Below are 25,526 nucleotides of genomic sequence, written 5' to 3'. Positions count from 1 at the left end.
TATTGTGACTATTGGCATCCACAGGAATTATCCTCTGTGTGATCCCCTCCTCTGGAATGTGAACTGGGTCTGGTGACTATTGCTTCTAAAGTGAACAGACTGCCCAAATTAGGTTGCAGAAGACTGGGACTTTCATCTTGCTCAGACTCTTTCTCTCTGGTTCTTGTTTTATTTGCTCTGGTACAGCAAGCTGCCATGTTGTGCTCTGTGGAGAGATTCATGGGGCAAGGAACTGAGGGTGCCAACTGGCCAAGTGCCAGCAAGGAACCAAATCCTGCCAGCAACCCTGGGAGAGAGCTTGGAAGCAGATCCTTTCCCATTCCCTTTCCCTTGAGATGACTACAGTCCCAGCTGACACCTTGATTATAGCTTTGTGAGGGACCCAGAGCCAGAGGCACTCAGCTATGCTGAGATTCCCAACCCATAGAAACTGTAAGATAACAGATGTTGTGTTTAGCCATTAAATTTTACTCCACCATTCCAGAAGATCCACCCCAAAGTGCCTACATTTTGGACTAGTCTGTTATGCAGTGGTAGATAACCAGCTAGGAATGTGGTGACTGGAGGGGCTCTGAGGTCAGTTAGGTTCATGTCTTGTCCTAACTTCACCGTGAGCCAGCTGTGTGGTTTTGTACAAGCTATTGAACCTGTTCAAGTTGCATTCTCTTCTGTAGAAATGACATAACAGTAATATGGTTGTTGGGAGGGCTAAATGAGTAACCCAGTGCCAGCACCGAGTTTAGTTATATTAATATTCATTCATTCTCTAATATTAATATCAGCAATATCAGCCAAGTTTAGCTATTGTTACTGAGCTTTCACAGCTCTGCTAACTCTATACACTTGGGTTATTGGTTGCCTCAGTTTCTTCAGAGAAGTGGAGAATTCTGTGCCCTTTACAGGAATGATATAGAGAGGAACATAAAATACCCCCAAGTCTCTTTAAAGCAAATAGCTTTTAAACTGGTAAATATGGAGGACTGTTTTCCTTTTACTCTTTTCAGTTTCCTGGTAAAGAACAATTTCATATCATGGAGAAGTTAAATTACAGAATTCGTGCTCTACAGTTCCAAGATATCAAAAAATATTTGAGTTGATAGAATTTGTTTTTGCAGCTTCCTTCCCACAAAGGCATCCAACAACCTTCTGCAACCAATTATTCTGTGCATGGAAATGCCAGGGCACTAGGCAGGTGGCAATCCATCACCGAGACGGAGCCCGAAGATGAAGAGCAGGGAGATGATCATTGGTGCTTAAAAGGTTTCTGCCTTCTGAAGCCAAAGCCCGTTGTGTCAAAGGTTTGATGGGACTTGCTCATTAATTCCAAGCTCCAATGCTCAGTTGCCATGTTTTCATCACTCCTTGGGGATGCTGTTTTTCTCCCACTGGCAGCTGTGGACTTTGTGTGATGGTGGGAGATGTCAGGTTTTCAGATCTCCCACCCATGTCACCTCCATTCCCCCTCTACTTCATCCCAAGACCACTGCCCAGGCCCAGCTTCCCCCTGCATCTCCTTCTGCCATGCTGTGGGTTTATTACAGTGCCTGGGGCTCAGCCTGCCTCCTCTCATCTCCACTCCTTCACCCTGCTGGACTCCTTTCCTTCCTGAGCTGGCTGCTGAGTGGGGAGCAGCTTGGCTCACCCATTTTTGCTGTCCCCACTCTTTTCTGTCAAGTACCACAGAATCCCTTTCTGTGTTAAGGGTGACAGTACTCCTGGCTGAGAAAACACAGAACAGAAGAAAGAGCAAATGAGAGGTGTAGTCAGATACCTTTTGAAAAAACATACCAAGATTCTTGAAACGGGCCTGCCACTGCCACAAGGCTGGCGTCTGCTAGGTTCATCACATTTCGTCTCCCCCCCCACCCAACCTTGTCCCCAAGGATGGTAGAGTGAGATAACCAGTCTCCTCACGATGGAAAAAACACTGCTTTTTTGCTGCCAGAATCACTCTCGCCTGTCACTCAACGAAATAAGCCAGTTAAAAATAATTACCAGCAATGACCAAACAGGGAGAGAGCTTATCCTCATGCTATAAACTGAAAAGCATCCAACAAAAGGCGGGGGGAGGAGGGCTGGGGATGGGGAGCACATGTGTGCCTGTGGCGGATTCATTTTGGTGTGTGGCAGAACCAATACAATATTATAAAGTTAAAAAAAAAAAAAAAAAGAAAAGCAGATTTTGGTGAGACTTAGTGCAGCCTCTATACCACCCTTTCCCCCAGAGAGTGATAAATAGGGAAACGCTGAGAATTCCCACCATCCCCTGATTTAGATCGCAACAGCACAGCGGGCATAAAACAGATAAAGGACTGCCCCTCCCCCCAAAAAAAGTCTACAGAGGAAATTAATAAGAACATGGATTCAGTAAGACAAGGCTTAAAACAAAACAAAACCCACCTACTTCAGAAATGAAATTTAACAGACCACAAGATGAATAGAGAGGTCAGGAGAGAAGAACTAATGCGACACTAATTACAAGGTGATCATGGAATAAATTCTGTAAGCTCATGAGGGAAAGAAAATCTACATGTCCTTTGAGAATAAAGGAGACGTTTTTAAGCTTGCTCAAACTTTGCACCTAGGTGCCCTCTTGAGAAAAAAAAAAAAACAAAACAAACTCTTGGAACCATGATAAAAAGACATAAATGGAGAAAGCATAGTAAAAGGAAATGAATCAGCTTTTTATTATGACACCAAGGTTTGGGCCTGTTCAACTGCAAGAGTGCATTCCCATCTATTGACACGGGGAAGGCTGTGGGAAGCAGAGGTGTTTGCGACTGGAACTGGATCTCAGTGAAATCTGAGATGCCTAGGATGCATTCAAGTGGAGGTACTGAGTGGCTAGTTTTGTATATAAGAGACTAGAGGTTGGAAGAGAGATCTAGGTTGGAGATATAGATCTAGGAATCATAGAGGTAGAGGTAATATTTGTGGCTTGAGATTGGATGAGATCACTCAGGGAATTAGTGTAGAGAAGGTCAAGGAATGAGCTGTGGTTAATCTCAATGTGAAGAATCAAGAGAAAGGAGAAATGAACAAAGAATACTAAGTGTGAAGGTCAGTGAGGAAGGAGGTAAACCAGAAGGTGGTGGTGTCAGGAAAGCCAAGGGAAGGGTGGGTGTTCAGGAAAAGTAGGTGATGAACTGTGGCAAGTGTAGCTGAGAGATCAGAATAAGATGAGACTTGAAAATTGTCCCCCGCCTTTGGCAATGCAGGAGTCACAAGTGACCTTAACAAGAGCTGTTTCAGAGGAGTTGTATAGTTGAAAGCTTGATTGGAGAGAATTTACGAGACAGTTTTCAAGAAATGCTGTTGTATTTGAGGCAAAGAAAAGAGGAGGTAACCGGTTGGGATGGTGGGGTCAAGGTAATGCTTTTTTTAATTAACAGATTTTATTTTTTTAAGGCAGTTTAGGTTTACTGAAAATTGAGCAAGTAGTACAGAGTTCTCTCTCCCCTCTTCTCAGGGTTTCCTCTCTTATTAACATCTTGCATTAGTGTGGTATATTTGCTACAACCGAGCCAATATTGGTACAATATTATTAACTAAAGTCTCTAATTTATATTAGGGTTAATTCTTTGTGTCATACAATTCCATGGGTTTTGACATGCATCATGTCTTGGGTCATTATAGTATCCTACAGAATAGTTTCACTGCTGTAAAAAAAAAAAAAAAAATCCCCTATGCTCCAAGGATAATGCTTTTTAAGATGGGACTGCATATGGTAAATAAAAGAGAAGAGGGACAATTCTAATTCTGTTAAGCAGTTGGCCAGCTGGCTCTAGCCTCAGCAGTGAGCTCTGGGTTAAAGGAGTAACTCAAACAGTCATCAGCTTATTTAAGGATTGCCTGGAGATCAATGAGCCACCTTAGCGGGGCGTGTAGACTGAGAAGAGTGGAAGGCCTAGTGGAGAACTCTGGGGACACCAACATATAATGCATAGCCGGAGGTACTGGAGCCCACAAAGAAGTTGAAGGAAGAAGGAGCATAGGAGGAAAACCATTGTCACCAAAGTCACAGGAAGAGAATGTTCAAAGAAGGAAGACCACAGGGTTGATTAGTGCCAGGAATTCAGTAAAGATGAGGGCAAAGAAGTCCAGGTTGGATGTAGCAATAATGGAGGTTATTTCAGATCTTCAGTGAGAGACTTTAAGGCATATAAAAGAAGAGAAACACATTTTTCATGAGCTGAAGAATTACTGGGAGGTGATGACGTGAAAGCCATGAGCATACAACTCTTTCAAGAACTTTGGCCATGAAGGAGGTAGCGGAGAGATAGGACAATGATTGAAGCAAAACATGAGTATGAGAGACTTGTTTTCAAGATGGTAGAGACATGCATATGTAAATGTTGATGGAAGCAGGAGAGAGGGTCGGGGGAGAGGCTCCTCTGTGCCTATGGCATGCAGTTCAGTGAGAGAGATACAGGAGAGGGAAATGATTGATTGAATCAGGTCCCCTGATAAGGAGGAAAGACCTGGGACACAGAGGAGGGGTTAGTCTTAGACTTCTATTGAATTATGACAGGAAGACCAGAGAGTGGGTACAGACAAGTTTGGGATGAGTGGCAGAATTCTGAAGGAGTTCTCTCCTGATGGCTTCTGTTTCATTTGTGAGGGGGGAGGTGAGGTCATCTCCTGTGATGATAGGGTAGGAAATACGAGAAGAATGGGAGAAGTCCAAAGTCTCTGGAAAAGAAAAAAACTAGTCACTTGGAAACACAGACAGGGAATCAGGGAAATAGAAGGGAGTTTGTTCCATATTCTTCTTTGTCTACTGAAGTGAAGTGAAGAGAAGTCGCTCAGTTGTGTCCGACTCTTTGCGACCCCATGGACTGTAGAAGAGAAGTCGCTCAGTTGTGTCCGACTCTTTGCGACCCCATGGACTGTAGCCCACCAGGCTCCTCGATCCCTGGGATTTTCCAGCATCAATACTGGAGTGGATTGCCATTTCCTTCTCCAGGGGATCTTCCCGACCCAGGGATTGAACCCAGGTCTCCTGCATTGTAGGCAGACGCTTTACCATCCAAGCTACCAGGGAAGCCCAAGAAATGTACCTCTTCTCTTCAAAATGTTAAGGGGATTCAACATCGGTCTTTACTTCCATCACCAGTCACATCCACAACTGGGCGTTGTTTTTGCTTTGACTGCCTCTCTTCATTCTTTCTGGGGTTATTTCTCCACTCTTCTCCAGTAGCATATTGGGCACCTACCGAACTGGCGAGTTCATCTTTCAGTATCATATTTTTTTTGCCTTTTCATACTGTTCATGGGGTTCTCAAGGCAAGAATACTGAAGTGGTTTGCCATTCCCTTTTACAGAGGACCACGTTTTGTCAGAACTCTCCACTATGACCCGTTCATCTTGGATGGCCCTACACTGCATGGCTCTTAGTTTCATTGAGTTAGATGCTGGACAAGATTGAAGGCAGGAAGAGAAGGGGATGACAGAGGATGAGATGGTTGGATGGCATCACTGACTCGATGGACATGAGTTTGAGCAAGCTCTGGGAGTTGGTGATGTACAGGGAAGCCCAGCAAGCTGCAGTCCATGGGGTCACAAACAGCTGGACATGACTGAGTGACTGAACTGAACTGAAAGGGGATTCAAAATGAGTGATCAAGAAGGTTGTGGATCAGTTGGTCTTGGATTCCTCTAGGTCTCCTGAGAGTCATTTTCAACAAGCTCCTCGCCTCCTTAGTTGGTTCTCTCATGAGCCTTCCTCAGCTCCTGGGCTTGGAGGTGTGAAGGGATTGTTCATGTGAGTCCAGCAGGGACTGTGGAAATGGAATCAGGATGCTGGGATTCGGGATGAGACAAAGAGGATGTTCAGTGAAGGAACTAGACACATAGGAGTGTCTACTTACTATCTTCTACAGCAAGGTCCCCAACCTGTGGCCCATGGGCCAGATCTGGCCGCCTGTCTGCTTGCGTAACAAATGCATTTCAGTACAGCTATGTCTGTGGTTGCTTTCCAGCTGTAACATCAGAGTTAAATGGTTGTGACAGGGGCCTTATGGCCCACAACGCTGAAAATATTTACTATCTGGCCTTTTTACAGAAAATGTTTGTCAACCTCTGTTCTAGAGGAAAGATGGGAATGTTTTGGAGGAAGGATAACCTTGAGAAAATCCCAACTTCTGAGTCTGTTTCCTTTTCTGAAAAATAAGGACACCATTCATTAAATCGTTCTTTCATTTAACAAACATTTATCGATTGCTCACTATGTGCCAGAAGCTGGGAGAGAGAGATCAATAAGACCCAGCCTTGTTCTTTCAAAGCCCAATAGCAGAGATAAATGGGTAAGCAAATAGCTGGCATACTTAGAGATAAATGCTCTGTGCATGCCATGGGGATGAAGGGAGGCGTCTCACCTGGCCCAGATGGATGTGGGAAGGCTTCATAGGAAAACAGAAGAGGACGGACTCATCACATGGAGGGTTGCTGTGGATGAAGATGAAATCAGCCAGGGATTCTTGCAGGCTGAGGGGAGATCAAGGGGAATGAAGGAGGGTGAGTACTTGGAAGCACCAAGATAGAAAGGGTAGGTGAAGGGAAACAGAAGGAGCAGTGAGAGAGGCAGAAGGAGAATCAGGAAAGTGTCAGGAGTACCAGTGGGACACACAGGGCCCCCCGATTCTACCACCCTGCCCTTGACACCCTGCCCTGCCTAGCTGATCACTGCCAGTCCAGCAGGGCCCAGATGTAGTTTCACAACTGACTCAACACAGTATTCAGAGCAGGCACCATCAATCATCATTTGCCCCCGTGATGAAACCCAGGGTGATCTTAAAGTATACACCATCGATTTGTTAATTACAAAGCACCCCCAAATTGTAATGTGGTATTACTATCAACTGTTAGTAAAATAAAATGCAAGAAAAACTCAATAATATGGTAATATGTGTAATTCAACCCAGATATCAGAATTGAAATCTATTTTGACAATGTAAACATAACACAAAACATAACCTATTTTTAATAGATTCATTATACTCTTTTCAAACTGAATCTGAGATGCATACTCATTCCTGAAAATCATTCATACATATGATTTCATTGAGCAAATGGATTTCTACAGTGTGTGGGAGTTTGAATGGATTTAAGCATGAGGCAGATTGTCCTCTTTTTTTATGCTTAAAAGTTTTGGGAAATATTTCAAACATTTAAAGAAGTAATGAGAATAATATAACACCCGTGTATCTACTACTTAGATTTTTTGAAGTGCTAGCATTTTGCCACTGCTTCAGAGCTTAATAATAAGAGTAAAAACATTGTGGATGCAGTTGAGGTCCCTTTTGTGCCTTTCTCATCCCTTCTGTCTTCCCAGAGCTTACCACTCTCTGAATGTTACAGTGTGCATCTTCCTCCTCTGTGGTTTTATATTTTCCCTACATTTGTATCAATAAACGTGAAGCAGATTTTTTTCATGTGTTTTTAAACATTACACAAATGGTAAGGCAGTATAAAACTTCTGCCACTTGCCTTTATCATTCTCTTCTGTGTTTCTGAGCAGCAGCCATGCTGATTTGTGTGTTCATTAATTTTACAAAGCTGGTCCTCTTTCCATTCTTTGAAACCTGCCCACATTGTAAAAGACAGTGAATACATTTGACAGCTTCTCAGTGACAGATATGAAATAATTTGGTCTCAATTGTCTTCTCAGTTTTCATTTTCTCTTCCTTCATCTCCCTCCCTCTTTTCCTCTCCTGCTCTGTTATGGGTTTTGAATGTAAAAAGAAATAGTGAAAGAAGGAAAATCCTAAAAGGAAGGTCTGTACCCTATCTTCCAGAAAAGAACAGATTTCCCCCCACCCCCCCACCCCAGGAGCAGCTAACATTTATCAGATACTAAGTGCAAAAACCTACGCTAAGTGCTTTATATTCACTTGTTAATCCTCAGCGTGACCCTTGGAGATCTTCCTTGCCCCAAGTCACAAAGCTTGTTTGTGAAGATTTTAACCTAGACACTCAGATGGTAGAGCTGATAAAGGCTTAACCATTCAAAAAGAGAAGCCATATTGAGCCCAAGTAGGGACAGTGTTAGGTGAGCTATTAACAATAAGAATCCCCAGGGTTAGTGCTTTAATAACTTTTGGTATTGGTCTCACTTCTAAGTTAAGTATCACATTGATTGTTAATAATAAATAATAACAAAGTACTTACTTAATTCGCAAGCTTGAGAGTTAACCTCAGATTAATTTTCTCACCTGAACTTCAGTCACCCATTGATTTCAAACTCCTTCCACGATATTTCTGCTTGGCTATTCCTCTATCATCCCTTACTCTGTAAGTACCAAACAGTTATTTCTTTTCTTCTTGACCATTTCTAGTTGCTGCAAATTCTGGCACCTCAGCTTACTCTGGTTCTTCACTGCCTGCTGTGGATTGAATTGTATCCCCACAAAATTCATATTTTGAAGCCCTTCCCCTCAATGTGATGCTATTTGGAGATGGGGCCTTTGGGAGGTAATTAGGTTTAGGGACAGGACTGAGCACCTAACACTAGGTTTAGATGAGTTGATGGGTGGGGATCCCCAGGATGGGATTAGTGCCCTTATATGAAGAGACCAGAAAGCTGACTCACTCTCTCTGTGTCTTGTGAGGACACAGTGAGAAGGCAGCCTTCTGCAAGCCAGGAAGAGAGCCCTCACCAGGAACCAATCTTCCCGCACCTTGATTTCAGACTCCAGCCTCCAGTACTGTGAGAAACAAAGTTCTGTTGTTTAAGATACCTAGTGTAGGGTATTTGTTAGAGCAGCCTAAAGTGACTAAGACACTACCTATATAGCATTTTAATCTTATTAAGTTTCTATCCCTTTTGAGCAATCATCCTTCCTCTTGCCTGTTTTTCCACCTGTGTTATTTTTCTGAGCTAGGCTGGGACTTCCTCTACCCAAATAATAGCAGCCTTTTAAGGAAAAAATTAAAGTCTCTTTTCCCTTCCAGTTCCTCCTTCTTTCAGTTCAGTTCAGTCGCTTGGTCGTGTCCGACTCTTTGCGACCCCATGGATTGCAGCATGCCAGGCCTCCCTGTCCATCACCAACTCCTGGAGTTTACCCAAACTCATGTCCATTGAGTCAGTGATGGCACCCAACCATCTCATCCTCTGTCATCCCCTTCTCATCCCACCTTCAATCTTTCCCAGCATTAGGGTCTTTCCAAATGAGTCAGCTCTTCACATCAGGTGGCCAAAGTATTGGAGTTTCAGCTTCAACATCAATCCTTCCAATGAGTATTCAGGACTGATTGCCTTTAGGATGGACTGGGTGGATCTCCTTGCAGACCAGAGTCTTCTCCAACACCACAGTTCAAAAGCATCACTCTTTAGCATCCAGCTTTCCTTATAGTCCAACTCTCACATCCATACGTGACCACTGGAAAAACCATAGCCTTGACTAGACTGACCTTTGTTGACACAGTAATGTCTCTGCTTTTTAATATGCTATTTAGGTTAGTCATAATTTTCCTTCCAAGGAGTAAGTGTCTTTTAATTTCATGGCTGCAATCACCATCTGCAATGATTTTGGAGCCCAGAAAAATAAAGTCGAACACTGTTTCCACTGTTTCCCCATCTATTTCCCATGAAATGGTGGGACCAGTTGCCATGATCTTCATTTTCTGAATGTTGAGCTTTAAGCCAACTTTTCACTCTCCACTTTCACTTTCATCAAGAGGCATTTTAGTTCCTCTTCACTTTCTGTCATAAGGGTGGTGTCATTTGCATATCTGAGGTTATTGATATTTCTCCCAGAAATCTTGATTCCAGCTTGTGCTTCCTCCAGTCCAGCATTTCTCATGATGTACTCTGCATATAAGATAAATAAGCAGGGTGACAATATACAGCCTTGATGTACTCCTTTTCCTATTTGGAACCAGTCTGTTGTTCCATGTCCAGTTCTAACTGTTGCTTCCTGACCTGCATACAGGTTTCTCAAGAGGCAGGTCAGGTGGTCTGGTATTCCCATCTCTTTCAGAATTTTCCACAGTTTATTGTGATCCACACAGTCAAAGGCTTTGGCATAGTCAATAAAGCACAAATAGATGTTTCTCTGGAACTCTCTTCCTGTTTCCATGATCCAGCGGATGTTGGCAATTTGATCTCTGGTTCCTCTGCCTTTTCTAAAACCAGCTTGAACATCTGGTAGTTCACGGTTCACATATTGTTGAAGCCTGGCTTGAAAAAATATTTATTTTAATATATATATATTTATTTTAATGTAAAAATATTTATTTGTAAAATATTTATTTGGCTGCACTGGGTCCCAGTTGTGGCATGTGCAATCTTTGATCTTCATTGTGGCATGAGGGATGTCTAGTTGCAGTATGAGAAATATTTAGTTGTGGCATTTGAACTCTTAGTTATGGCCTGTGGGATCTAATTCTCTGACCAGGGATCAGACCTGGGCCCCCTGCACTGGGAGCATGGATCTTAGCTGCTGGACCCCCAGGGTGCTGTGCTGTGCTTATTCGCACAGTCATGTCTGACTCCATGCGACATCATGGACTGCAGCCCGCCAGGCTCCTCTGTCCATGGGGATTCTCCAAGCAAGAATACTGGAGTAGGTTGCCATGCTCTCTGACAGGGGAACTTCCTAACCCAGGGATCGAACCCAGGTCTCCTGCATTGCAGGCCGATTCTTTACTGTCTGAGCCACCAGGGAAGCCCGGACCACCAGGGAGGTTCCTCTATTTGTTTTTTTTATGGAAAGAGATGCCATTTTTGTCTTTTGTGATACGAATCTCTATTTCCCTCAATATTTTATTATGAAAAATTTTAATAGAGAAAAGCTGAAAAAATTATGTGTCCACTACCTAGATTTTACAGTTGTGAACATTTTGCTATACTAACTTTATCATTGATCCATCCTTCTATTCATCCACCAACTCATCTTCTGTGTAGTACATTTCAAAGTAAGGTGCAGATATAATATACTTCTCCCCTAAACACTTCATCATGCAAATGGTTAACCTAAAGCTCAATATTTGTTTATGACTCTTTTTTATAAAGCAAAATTTTTATTTAGTGGAATGCTAATCTGAATTGTACCATTTGATGACTTTTGACAAATATATATACCTCTTAACCTAAATCCCCTATCAAGATACAGAGCATTTCTATTACCCCAGAAAACTCCCTCTGGGGTTTTGGAACCACGATTTGTACATTGTCGCCTCGAATAATCTGAGGATGTAATTAGAGACTCAGCAAGTCGATTGGTGATAAATGATCACAGAGGCAGTTTATGTTTTGTTTGCTTTGACAGAGAATTATAATCAGAGTAGAGGCTGGGAAGCCAGTTGTTTTAATTCTTGTATGCTACTTATGTTGTATCATGCCAATTGAAGACGTAAAGAACTCTTAGGAACTGGAAAGAATAACCAGCTGTACCTGGCTTGCACTCAGACACTGTGTATGATCATTAAAAAATATTTTTAAAAGTTGATACTAAATGCATTCACATAACTGTGCATTTTAATATAAATGTGCAAATTAGTACAGGGCCTGGTGATTTTCTTTCAATTCTTTAAAGTTTTAAATATTAATATAATTCATGCGTAACATTTCATCTATTCCCTCCAAATTAGCAACAATCCATCTTCCTGCTTTTAGGACAAAATGAATAAAACTCATCTTTAAAAAAAATTACTGGCCTACTATAAGCATTTCTGGCCATGAATGTGGACTATAAAATGGTTTTTAAATTACTGGAGGCAATTTCTAGGAATTCTCTCTGGAACAGATTGGCCTTATAGTCAGCCGACCTAGGTCCAAACCTTGACTCCACAACTAATTGACTGTATGACCTTCAGCAAATTTCTTAACCACTCTGGTCCTTGATTTCTCTGTTTATAAAATGGAGATGATACATATATTGACCTCATATAGCTGTTGAGAAGAATAAGTGAAAAATGGCAATTTTCAGGGGTTAGCACATATTACGTACTCAAAAAAGGTTAATGTTGTGATTATTTTAGTAAAAACAGACTCACTATAAGTTTTTTTGTTTGGGATGTTTCTGATATTCATAAACCTTGAGGAACTTGGTGATTGTGTTTAAGGGATTACATATCCTTTGTCTAGTCTTTGGTCCCGTGAAAGAGCAATAACCATAGCTTTTAGTTAATATTTACTAAGGATCAGATGTAAAAAGCAACCAACTCCCATCAGTAGTTAAAATAAAAAAGATTCACAACACTGAAAGTTGGTAAGGATGTGAAGCAACCAGAATGCTTGCATACTGTGGGTAGAGATATAAAATAGTGCAAGCTCTTTGGAAAACTCTTTGGGGGTTTCTTAATCTTCCTCAATGATTCTCAAAATAACAATAATGCTGAGGTTGAGAAATCCTGATCTGCTTCATGACCCAATCATATCATGGCTAGATACTTACCCAAAGGTATTTACCCAAGAGTACAGAAAATCAGTTCAGTTCAGTTCAGTCACTCAGTCGTGTCTGACTGTTTGCGACCCCATGAATTGCAGCACGCCCGGCCTCCCTGTCCATCACCAACTCCCGGAGTTCACCCAAACTCACATCCATCTAGTCGGTGATGCCATCCAGCCATCTCATCCTCTGTTGTCCCCTTCTCCTCCTGCCCCCAATCCCTCCCAGCATCAGGGTCTTTTCCAATGAGTCAACTCTTCGCATGAGGTGGCCATAGTATTGGAGTTTCAGCTTCAGCATCATATGCTCACAAAAAAAACTTTACTCGAATGCTTTGTTGTTGTTTGGTAACTAAGTCATGTGACTCTTGCGACCCCATGGACTAGCCCACCAGGGTCCTCTGTCCATGGGATTTCCCAAGTAAGAATACTGGAGTGGGTCGCTGTTTCCTTTTCCAGCAGATCATCCCAACCCAGGTATTGAACCCATGTCTCCTGCATTGGCACAGATTCTTTACCACTGAGCCACCAGGGAAGCCCCACTGGAATGCTTACAACAGGTTTATTCATAATAGCCCCAAACTGGGAATAAAACTCACATGTCCATCAGTAGGAGAATAATAAATTAAACTGTATTCTATCCATACAATGGCATACTACTTAATAAAAAGGAACAAACTACAGATACAGAAGACAACATGGATGAATATAGTCAGGGTTCCGAACATACTACCCCTAAATAGGGTGCCTTGGCATATTGAATATTTTAAGCTAAAGGAATGTAAGAAATGGTAGGCACAGGAAAGATTCTGACCTTGCTCTGAAGCAGGTTATAAGAACCTTGAGTGAGAGATGCCCTCCCTATACCTAGGAGAAAGAAACATCCTTCTCTCCAAAGATGGGAGGACTCCAAGAGGAATCTGGATAAACATACCTTGTTAAGTTTTCCCCAGTTTAGTACTCTTGTTGTTGTTCAGTCATTAACTCATGTCCAACTATCTGTGACCCTATGGACCATAGCACGTCAAGCTCTTCTGTCCTCCACTATCTCTTGGAGTTTGCTCAAATTCATGTCCATTGAGTCAGTGATGCTATCTAACCATCTTATCCTCTGCCAGCACCCCTTCCCCCTTTGGTTTCAATCTTTCCCAGCATCAGGGTCTTTACCAATGAGTCAGCTCTCTGCATCAGGTGGCCAAATTATTGGAGATTCAGCATCAGTCTTTCCAATGAATATTCAGGGTTGATCTCCTTTAGGATTGACTGGTTCAATCTCTTAGTAGTCCAAGGGACTCTCCAGAGTCTTCTCCAGCATCACGGTTTGAAAGCATCAGTTTTTTGGTGCTCAGCCTTCTTTATGGTCCAACTCTCACATCCATACATGATTACTGGGAAAACCATTGCTTTGACTATACAGACCTTTCCTGGCACAGTGATGTCTCCACTTTTGAATACTCTTTCTATGTTTGTCATGGTTTTTCTTCCAAGGAGCGAGCGTCTTTTAATTTCACGGCTGTAGTCACTGTCCACGGTGATTTTGGAAATCACAGCACAAGAAAATAAAATCTGTCGCTGCTTTCACTTTTTCCCATCTATTTGCCATGAAGTGATGGGAACAGATGCCATAATCTTTGTTTTTTGAATGTTGAGTTTCAAGCCAACTTTTTCATTCTTAGCTCAGACTCATTTGTCACACTTTCCCACGACATTCTACTTCTTATCAAACCTAGTATAAAAACACTGAGGTTTAAACCTAGTGTGAGAAACAGTGTCTTTCAGATCCTCAATTCCTTGTGAAGGCTCTCTTGTCATGCAAAACATTAATAAATTCATATGCTTTTCTCTTGTTAATTTATCTTTTGTTACAGAGCCCAAGCCAAGAATCCTAGACTAGTAAAAGAAAGTTTTTTTCCTCTCCTACAATACTAAAAAAAAAAAAAAAATTACAGTGAGTGGAAAGGGGCTGGAAATTAAAATTTCAGACTGTAATGATAGAATATATATGACATCTAGAATAGGCAAAACTAAAATATAATGTTAGAAAACAGATCAATGTTTGCTTCTTGGGGGTGAGAGAGATTGATTGGGAAGGGGCTCAAGGGAACTTTCTGGAATAAAACTATACCTGGAAAATTTTTCTAAAAATGGCAACCAACTGGTGAGTTAGGAAGATCTTGGAAGATCTTTTTTCTTCCAAACAGCTTTGCATTGGTTGCCCATGAAACTCTCCAACAGTTATATTTTCAGTGTTTCATTTTAGCTAGTCAGTGTGTAACTGTTTCATTATGGGTTTGGTTTACATCTCTCCAATGACTAATGGAGTTGAGCATGTATTTATGTTTATTGACCTTTTGGATATCATCTTTTTGAAGTTTTTGTTCTGGTCTTTTGCCCATTTTCCTAATGGGACATCTTTTCTCATTTGTTTTAGGCGATATATACTCTGGATGCAATCCTTTGTCACATATGTGTATGGTAAATATACATATATATATATATTTCCCCTTCACTCTCAGTGCTGTCTTATGATGAATAAACATTCTTAATTTTAGTGTCAATTCGTGTGTGTGTGTGTATATATATATATATATATATATATATATATATATATAATGATTATTGCCTTTTCTGTCCTGTTATAAACTTTTTGCCTCTTTCAAGATCATGAAGATGTTGTCTTACATTTTCTGCTACGAGTTATTGTTTGATCTTTAAGATATAGATTGACAATCCAAATGAAATCTGTTTTTGTTTATTATGTGAAGTAAGAGTCCAGATAAAGCCTTTTCCATATAACACAGATATTCAAATGTCCTAGCATCCTTTTTTAAAAGATTATTTATTTATTTGTTTTGACTGCATGGGGTCTTTGTTACTGCGTGAGGGCTTCCTCTGGTTGTGGCGAGCAGGGGCTTCTCACCGCAGTGGTTCCTCTTTTTGCAGAGCGCAGGCTCTAGGTGTGTGGGCCTCGGTAGTTGTGCCACACAGTCTTAGTTGCCCTGTCACATGCGGGACCTTCCCTGACCAAGGATCAAACCCATGTCTCCTACATTGGCAGGTGGATTATTAACCACTGGACCACCAGGGAAGCCCCACTATTTTTTTTTTTTGAAAAGACTTTTCTCCACTGATGCATATACTGCAAGAGTTGTAAAATTTGTATGTGTATACACACACACACACACACACACACGTATATATATGACATAAATGGGCCAAACTCCACATATAGTTCTATATTCTCCTATTTTCATATGACACTTTTGGCATATATAACCTGTTAATGGCTGCATAGTAGTGTTAGTCGCTAAGTTGTGACCAACTCTTTGTGACCCATGGACTGTAGCCTGCCAGGGTCTTCTGTGCATGGAATTCTTCAGGCAAGAATACTGGAGTGGGTTGCCATTCCCTTCTCCAGGGCATCTTCCCAACCCAGAGCTCGAACCCAGTCTCCCTGCTTTGCAGACAGATTCTTTATCACCTGAGCCACCAGGGAAGCCCATATATATGCGTTAGTATACAATATTTATTTTTCTCTTTCTGACTTACTTCACCTTGTATAATAGGCTCCAGTATTGTTATTGATGTTATTAAGATGCTATGATGAACATTTTTTTCCCAAAATGAGTGTCAGTTGTTTTCTAAAGCTAAATTGCTAGGAGTGGGAATTGCTGGGCTAAGGTGCAAGGTTATTTTAAAGTTTGCCTTCTGTAAAAGTGAAAGTGAAAGTTGCTCAGTCATATCCAACTCTTTGTTCCTCCATGGACTGTACAGTCTATGAAGTTCTCCAGACCAGGATACTGGAGTGGGTAGCCATTCCCTTCTCCAGGGGATCTTCCCAACCCAGGGATTGAACCCCAGGTCTCCCACATTGCAGGCGGATTCTTTACCCACTGAGCCACCAGGGAAGGCCTTGTGTTCTGTAAGGTAGTAACAGTTTTTGCTCTTCCCCAAAATATGTAAACTTGTTTTCCATATTCTCACCTATAGCCATTTCTGATCTTTAAACTATTTGCTAAGTTGAGTGAAAATAAACCTTATTTATTACTATTATTTTTTAAAGTCAAATAGCTTTGTGAAGTGAAAGTCACTCAGTTGTGTCTGACTCTTTGCAGCCCCATAGACTATACAGTCCATGGAATTCTCCAGGCCAGAATACTGGAGTGGGTAGCCTTTCCTTTCTCCAGGGAATCTTCCCAACCCAGGGATCGAACCTAGGTCTCCCGCATTGCAGGCAAATTCTTTACCAACTGAGCTATCAGGAAGCCCAAATAGCTTTGTACTATATCCTTATCGGTTATTTTGCTTTTTGAATGGCCTGTTCAATCTTCTCCCATTTTTCTTTGAGGTTATCTTGTGAAAGTGAAAAGTGAAAGTGAAGTCGCTCAGTCATGTCTGACTCTTTGCGACCCCATGGACTGTAGCCTACCGGGCTCCTCTGTCCATGGGATTTTTCTAGGCAAGGGTACTGGAGTGGGTTGCCATTTCCTTTTCCGGGGAGGTTGTCTTATTCGTTTATAAATATATGTATGTTATGATAACAGTGTTTTTGTAGTTTCCCTAGTTTGGCTTTTTAACCTCATGTTCTTCTGAGCACCAGTTTTAACTCAGCCAGTGCTAAGAGCTAAATGCTACAGCAAAACGAGAGAACCTCGGGCGTCCGGGGCCCAGGTGGGCGGGGCCAGCGTGTCTGGGACAGGTTGTCCTCGCCCCATTCCACGCCTCCACCTTCGGGGGGCGGGGCCAGAGGACGCTCGGTGAGCGCGCAGTTGCCATAGCGGCCGTTGGGCGGGGGGCTGGCGCTTCCCAGCTTCAGCACCCAGCGGAGAAACGAAACCGAGAGAGCAGAGGTCTCTTACGAGCATCGCCGACGTGCGTAACGTTGACGTAGGACGCCAGCTCAGCCTTGAGGCGCACGCGCAGTGCGTGTGTTAGGGCCTTTGGGCCTCCGTCCGCCGGCGTCTCGCGGCGGCGCGGACTGGAGGTGTGCTTCCGGTCTGCGTGTTCTTAGGGCCGCTCCTTCCTCTTTCTCGACCTTCCGGCGCGCCACCTCCCATCCCCGTGCCAGGGGCTCGGAAGACCTGAAGTAGCGATGCTCTTGGGAATCATCCCCAGGAGTGGAAGTGGAGAATGCCCTCCTTGAGTGAGGAAAGCGAGTGAAGCGCAGCCTCTCTAGACTCTGGGGGCTGAGGTGGGCGTGAGCGAAGGTAATCCAAGCCCACTTTCTGAACCCGGGTCTTCCTTCGACTTTACAGTGAATTAGGCAGAGGCTTGGGCCGGGTCAGGGACTGGGCCGCTCGAATGGAACTTGAGACTCATTTCCACCTAGAGGAAACGAGGTTTGGGGTGCCCCTGGCGCAAAGTAAGGCGCTGGATACACCCTAGGCATTATTTTCGCTGTTGCTGTGAGGAGGTGGAGCTGTTGGCACTTCTTCTAAAATTCCTTTGCAAGTGTTAACTGGAGGAGTAACAACTATTAATGAGACTGTGTTAGTCCGGTGAATTTTGCGGGTATTCCCTTCGTGGCTTTGGGCAGGGGTATATGACTTCCTACTCAATTCTGCAAAACAACGATGATAAAACTGACCCTCGTAGCAGAATGATGATGCCACAAAGCTCTATGGAGTGCTTCATAAGAGGGACAGAGGAACCTTTTCCAGAGGATCATACTGAAAACTTTTTCCTTGTATCTCGTAAACATATGCATTTTTGCTTTTGTTTTATGTGAGGTGCTCGAGTGACGTTGAAGTCCTTAGCTAAGACTTATATTCAGAACCTGATCAGAGGCACGGCTTTTGGGCTAGTCTGATATCCCTTTCGGAGAAGGCGATGGCATCCCACTCTTCTTGCCTGGAAAACCTCTTTAGTTATTCCATGAATACTTACTGAATGCTTTCTGTGTACTGAGCACAGTTCTTACTTCTTAATAAGTGAGTAAAGAAAACAAAGATCCCTGCCCATTGCAGCTTAGGTTGTAGTTTTGGGAAGACATAAAAAATAGTAAACATAAATAAGTAAATTCCCTGGTGGCTCAGACGGTAAAGCGTCTGCCTGATATGCTGGAGACCCGGTTCATTTCCTGGGTCGGGAAGATCCCCTGGAGAAGGAAATGGCAACCCACTCCAGTACTCTTTCCTGGAAAATTTCCAGTGGCGCCTGGCTCCACAGTCCATGGGGGTCGCAAAGAGTTGGACACGACTGAGTGACTTCACGTTCACTTTTTCACTTTCACATGTTAGAAGGAAAAGAGTGTCATAGGAAAAAACAGCAAAGTTCTTACCTTTACCATTGTTAATGGAAGATGCAATTTTAAATTAGAATGGCAACTTAGGCTCCTTAGAAAAAATGACACTTCTGTAAATTCTTGAAGGAGATAAGGGAAGGGAAGAGTGTTTCAGGTGGAGGGACTGACTGTCCAGACTCCCCTTGCTGTGTGTCTGGGCTTTTAAGTGAACAGCAAGAGAGCCTGTGGGGCTGGAACACAGTGAGAAAAAGGGGTAGTAGGAGAAAATTAGGTTAGACATGGGGTGGGGCTGGAGAACAGACATCTTCAAGGGCCTTGTAGGCTATTGTAAAGACTTTGGCACTTACTCACTTTGAGTGAAATGGGGAGCCATGGCAGCACAGTTTTGAGCAGAGCAGCCATACAATCTAACTTAGCTTTTTCAGAGTTACTCTACTGCTGCTGCTGCTGCTAAGTTGCTCTAATGGGTGTGTTTCAGAATAGAATGGTGGAGGCAAGGGTAGAAGCAAAGAGGAGTGAGAAGACTGTCAGTAGTTCAGAAGAGAGTTGACAGGTGTTTCTAATCAGAAAGTTGGTAGCTGGAGTGAGTGAGAAGCAGTTGGATTCTGGGAATTTGGTAGTAGGAAACAATGTTTAGATAAGGTGTGTGTTATCAACCTGAACATTTTTCAACATGCTATGCTATGCTGTGCTCAGTCACTTCAGTCGTGTCCGACTGTGTGTGACCCCATAGACGGCAGCCCACTAGGCTCCCCTGGCCCTGGGATTCTCCAGGCAAGAACACTGGAGTGGGTTGCCATTTCCTCCTCCAATGCATGAAAGTGAAAAGTGAAAGTGAAGTCGCTCAGTCGTGTCAGACTCTTAGCGACCCCATGGACTGCAGCCTACCAGGCTCCTCCATCCATGGGATTTTCCAGGCAAGAGTACTGGAGTGGGGTGCCATTGCCTTCTCCATTTCAACATGATATACAGTTTATTATAAATATATAATTTTGGTCCATGTTCCACAGGTATAGGTGGGAAGAACAGTGGAGTGTTTGAATCACTTTAGTTGTTCTCCTGTGAAAGTAATTACTTATTAGCTTAGGTAAGATTTCAGAGCTTACTTACAGCCATTAATTGGTATGTGAAGTTAATGACTAAAGTCAGACTTTTTCCAAAATAGAATATAGTTGAAATCTAAAAGTTGTAGTTTCCAGTAAGCAAAGTGTGAATTAGGACAGAATAACTTGTTGTAGTACTCGTGCATTTACTTTTAATTAAAATTTTAGTGAATGTGAAAATGCTTCCTTTTTGCCTTCTTTCAGAAATTTGTCTAAATATTCTAACAGTAAAAAAAAAAAAAAATAGATCTAAGGTAAGAAAAATACATTAATAGGTAATTGTGACTGTTATCCACAATTCTGGGGTAAATATATGGTGGCAAACAGAAATGACTTAAGATAATTGTTACTTCAGGAAGTTTGCAAGCTCGTGGGCTTTCCTGGTGGCTCAGACAGTAAAGAATCTTCGTGCAATGCAGGGGACCTGGGTTCAATCCCTGGGTTTGAACGATCCCCTGGAGGAGGGCATGGCAACCCACTCCAGTATTCTTGCCTGGAGAATCCCCATGGACAGAGGAGCCTGGCGGGCTACAGTCCATAGGGTCGCAAAGAGTCAGACACAACTGAGCGACTGAGCACAGAACGGCACAGACAGACTTGTAAGTAATTTAAACAAAATATAAAAGGATGAAAAAGTATTTTGAGGATGAAGTAAATGCTAATGGAATGCAGCCTTCTTTTGTTACTGTTTATTGTGGTGCTCACTTGTCTTTTATCTCCCGTGTTAATCTTCATACTGATGTAGAATGTATTGAATATGCTAAATAAACACAGAAGTCATGAACTGAAGCACCTGTTGATTAACACTGCCAGCAAGTACCATGTAATACTCATTGCTGTCTCTGCTGGAATTTAGAACTTTTCCAACACTATGCCCTTAAGCCTTGCTTCCTTCTCTTGCACCCCTTTCCATTTCCAGTGGACAGATGTTTTTGGTTACTTAGACAGTATTAGAGCACACAATGTAGAGTGACTATTTGTAATTTATATATTCATTAAGGATATTTCTTCAGTTTAAAATTATTCTATCAAAGTATATTAAGTTTTTGTGGCAACAAAAAGATAATATTTTATAATATAAACATGGAGCTGTCTGACCGATCATATGAGGCAGGAGTCTGAAGTTTAGAGACACACCAGGGTGAACTGTAGGTCAGTTTCAGTGTTGAGCGAGAGGCTAACCTGTCAAGTTCACCACAGTTGACAAGTAGTACGGTGATGGGTGTTTGCTGGTGGGTGGCCTGTAAAGGTGATTTGGTACCACCAAAGTGCATGACTTAGCAGGAGTCAAACCTGGACAGAGGACATATTTGGCAGTCCTCATAGGTGAGTTTAAGTGGGTGGGGACAGAAAAGTCATAGCAGGACTGGTGCCGGGTTCAGGTGCTGGAGTCTCCTGGAAGGAAGTGAGATTTGGAGGGAGCTAAAAAACAGAGCTAAAAGTCATTTGTTAATAGTTTGAGCAAAAGGATAAATCTTCCTCTAAGCATGTGTTTGGGTCCCTGTGGGTGGTGGTCTCAGCCATGGGTTCAGAACTTTGGGGAGGAACTAGGTGGGTTACTTTGGTAATAGGAGCTGCCATTCACTGATGAATGTTCTTTCATGTATGCTAACATGTTTCATCCTCATCTTAAAAAATAATACCTCAAGTTTTTAAAGAAGAACTGATGTAAAGTTATTTACCCATGGCCACTGGAATTTGAGCCTAGGTTTATTGGACATCAGTGCTTTTATTCTTTCTCTATTCCAGATTGCCTCAATATGTAATGAATTGTATTCACATTATGTACCTATTTTATGTGATTTGTCATGATTGTGATCCAGTTTGCTGTGGATTAGATTTCACTCACTAATAAAATTTGATTCACTTAATTGTGTGTTTTCTTTTTCTAGATTTTAATTTGATTTGAAAATGAGTAAGTGCAGAAAACAACCACTGGGTTCAAGTCCTGAGACATTCAGCCCAGATGTTCTTGCTGACATTTTTGAACTCTTTGCCAAGAACTTTTCTTATGGCAAACCACTTAATAATGAGTGGCAGTTACCAGATCCCAGCGAGATTTTCACCTGTGACCACACGGAATTCAGTGCATTCCTTGACTTGAAGAACTCCCTAAATGAAGTGAAAAACCTACTGAGTGATAAGAAATTGGATGAGTGGCATGAGCACACGGCTTTCACTAACAAAGCTGGGAAAATAATTTCTCATGTGAGAAAATCTGTAAATGCTGAACTTTGTACTCAAGCATGGTGTAAGTTTCATGAAATTTTGTGCAGCTTTCCACTTATTCCACAGGAAGCTTTTCAGAACGGAAAACTGAATTCTCTACACCTTTGTGAAGCTCCTGGAGCTTTTATAGCTAGTCTCAATCACTATTTAAAATCCCATCGATTCCCCTGTGATTGGAATTGGGTAGCTAATACTCTGAATCCTTACCATGAGGCAAATGACAATCTTACGATGATTATGGATGACCGACTTATTGCAAATACCTTGCGTTGTTGGTACTTTGGTCCAGATAACACTGGTGATATCATGACCTTGAAATATCTGACTGGACTTCAGAATTTCATAAACAGTATGGGTACCATTCACTTGATCACTGCAGATGGAAGTTTTGATTGCCAAGGAAACCCAGGTGAACAAGAAGCTTTAGTCTCTTGTTTGCATTACTGTGAAGCTGTCACTGCTCTGATGACTCTTGGAAATGGTGGCTCTTTTGTTCTGAAGATGTTTACTTTGTTTGAACATTGTTCCATAAATCTTATGTACCTACTAAACTGTTCTTTTGATCAAGTTCATGTTTTCAAACCAGCTACTAGCAAGGCAGGAAACTCAGAAGTCTATGTGGTATGTCTCTACTATAAGGGAAGAGAGACAATCTATCCTATTTTATCTAAGATGGTGCTGAATTTTGGGTCTGAAATGACCAAGAAAGCTCTCTTTCCCCATCACATGATTCCAGAATCTTTTCTTAGAAAACATGAAGAATGTTGCACGTTCTTTCATAAGTACCAACTAGAGACTATTTCTGAGAACATTCGTCTGTTTGAGTGCATGGGAAAACGGGAACAAGCAAAGCTGAATAGCTTAAGGGACTATGCTGTTCAGTATTTCATGCAAAAGTTTCAATTGAAGCCTCTTTCCAGAAATAACTGGCTAGTGAAAAAATCTAATATTGGCTGTAGTACAAATACAAAATGGTTTGGGCAGAGAAGCAGATATTTTAAAACCTACAATGAAAGGAAAATGCTGGAAACCCTTTCCTGGAAAGATAAGGTGGCCAAAGGGTACTTTAACAGTTGGGCTGAAGAACATGCTACGTATCATCCTGGGCAAAGTTCTCTTTTGGAAGGGACAGCTTTCAATCTTGAGTGTCACTTATGGCAGGTTTTACAGGGAAAGAAACTGCCAAAGGTAAAGTGTTCTCCTTTCTGTGATGGTGAGATTTTAAAGGCTCTTAATGAATCAGTTGAAAAGTCATTAGGAGGAGCCTTGAATTTTGATCTTAAGTTTAGGCCAAAACAGAAGCATTGTTGTTCTTGTCACGTTTTTTCTGAAGAATTGATATTTTCTGAGTTGTTTAGCCTTACCAAGTGCCTTCAGGATCATCAGGATAAAGAACCCAGCACCCAGATAAAGTGCCTGCTAGTGGGCTTCCCAGCTCTCCATAATATCAAAATGCCCATACCATTGGAAGTTCGACTCTTGGAATCAGCTGCACTCATGACTTTTAGCTGTTCATTGCTTCATGATGGAGACCCCACTTACCAGCAATTATTTTTGGACTGCGTACTACATTCCTTGCAGCAGCTTCATACAGGAGATGTTATGATTTTGCCTATACTTTCTTGTTTTACAAGGTTTATGGCTGGTTTGATATTTGTACTCCACAGCTGTTTTAGATTCATCACATTTTCTTGTCCCATATCCTCTGAGCCCCTGAAGACTTGTGCAGTCCTGCTTTGTGTTGGTTATCAGGATCTTCCAAACCCAGTTTTCCAGTATCTGCAAAATGTGAACGAATTGTTGAGAGATTTGGTTAACACTGAGGCACCGCAGCAGGTTTTACAGTTTGTGCCAATGGAGGTGCTCCTTAAGGGCGCACTACTTGATTTTTTGTGGGATTTGAATGCTGCCATTGCTAAAAGGTACTTGCATTTGATTATTCAAGGAGAGAGAGAAGAAATCATCGGCAGCCTTTAGTTATGAAGTTGATCTCATACTCTCTGAGATTTAACTTGATGGCTTCTTACAGTTTCCATTGTTATTACATTCCTTTGCTATTAATTTAAAACCTTCTATTTTGAAGAAAGGCTAAGTTTTGCATCATTTAAAGTCTCACTTTTTTCTGGAAAACCCATCAGCTAGTTTGACCTCTAGGGTATATACACACACAGGCATAGAGCTTCCTATATGGTAGAAGATATGTAATGATGGTATTCAGCCTCACGCAGAGAAGTGTGTAATATGCTTGGACATACCCATGCCTGCGTATGCAGTTTAGTTGGTTTTATTTATCTGCTTAAGATTCGCACCTGTGTGCCTTCAGGTTAGATTTTTTTTCCAACTAATTTTCTCTCAATAGCTAATAGTGTTATGAATTGATAGAGGTCTTTGATGAAAAGAGATGAGCCACTCCTCAGCAACATTAATTTCCTTTAATATTGACCACGTCCGTTACTAATTTGGGGAACTCATCATTCTAGACATCTTGATATGTGCCATTCATTGTGTTTAGGCCACTGATCCAATTTACTTGTGTGGTTCAAATGAAGCTACTGTGCTGTTTTATAAATATTTTACTAACTAAAGTCCAGTTAGAAAGGCTATCAGGACAGCTTTAAACCAAAGATCATATTTAAAACAATGAAGAATTATTGTGTCTAAAACAGTCTTATATGAGTGAAAAGTTTCATTTATCAATGGAGTGGTGATTTTAGCTTCCAGGAAATAATGTGTGAACAAAAAAATTTTTTTAATTGCAAAATAATGTATATGGTCTCATTGGGGACATACAAATGTGATGAACGTAGTGAATACTGAGAAATTTTGGCACTTTGAGAATGATGGTATAACATGAACATTTTTTTAATCTTCACAAATCCTTTTTTCCATATGAAAGTAGCACTTTACCAAAAGATTAACCATGTGATGTTTATTTTTCAGTTATGTTTGATTTCTTTTGCATTAAATGTATGTATCAGTATAATCAGGCTATTATGGCCAACTATGTTAAGCAGATCTTTGTACTCTGAAATTTCACAAGGTGATATATTTGTATTTTCACATGTGCATTTTAGAGATTTTTGTTAGTTATATAAAAAAATAAATATTCTTTGATGTATTTTGTTGATAAATATTAACCTGAAGTTTTTCATGTTCTTTTCTATTTTGAGTTCCATTATAGATTCATGAATAAAGTCATTAGCAGAGAAATTTTGTGTTCATTCTTTTAAAGAGAATCATAGGGGAATTTAAAAATATAACTTGGAAACACTTTTTTTTAAGGAAAGCTTTAATGGAATCTAATGTTCCTTCATTTTCTCTGATTTGTATTCATTAAAATTTATTCCTTAATGTTGCAATATTTACAGAAGCTCTACTTCGGGAAAGAAATGGAATACTTAAGGGACAGAGGAAGAGGTTATATTTAGTTCTTGATATGGAGGATGTGAGTGTTGGAGGTAGATTTCTGAAAGAAATGTGATTTCCTACTGGTGACTTTATGAAAGCTGTTACAGTTGTGTAATGGTAGACATCTGATAGAAAATTGGTTACCAAGAGA

The 25,526-nt window shown here is 41.4% G+C and overlaps 1 protein-coding gene across 4 annotated transcripts in view; it reads left to right on the top strand.

Annotated features, from left to right (window-relative positions):
* Positions 1-25,195, top strand: part of CMTR2 (cap methyltransferase 2) — a 106,307-nt gene extending 81,112 nt beyond the window's left edge. For 2 of the 4 annotated variants that reach the window (XM_070388038.1, XM_070388037.1), the window contains one exon: positions 21,631-25,195. In XM_070388038.1, the coding sequence (XP_070244139.1) occupies positions 21,650-23,944 (2,295 nt within the window). In that variant the 5' untranslated portion in view covers positions 21,631-21,649 and the 3' untranslated portion in view covers positions 23,945-25,195. Of the gene's footprint in view, positions 1-17,326; positions 17,599-17,644; positions 20,338-21,630 lie in introns of those variants that run through there. The other 2 variants (XM_005899535.3, XM_070388039.1) reach the window with 2 other exon arrangements.
* The last annotated feature ends 331 nt before the right edge of the window (positions 25,196-25,526 follow it).

Source organism: Bos mutus, chromosome 18, assembly GCF_027580195.1.
Source record: "Bos mutus isolate GX-2022 chromosome 18, NWIPB_WYAK_1.1, whole genome shotgun sequence".
NCBI lineage: Eukaryota > Metazoa > Chordata > Mammalia > Artiodactyla > Bovidae > Bos > Bos mutus.
Note: the sequence above shows the minus strand (reverse complement) of the source record. Positions and strands in the feature narration are given on the sequence as shown.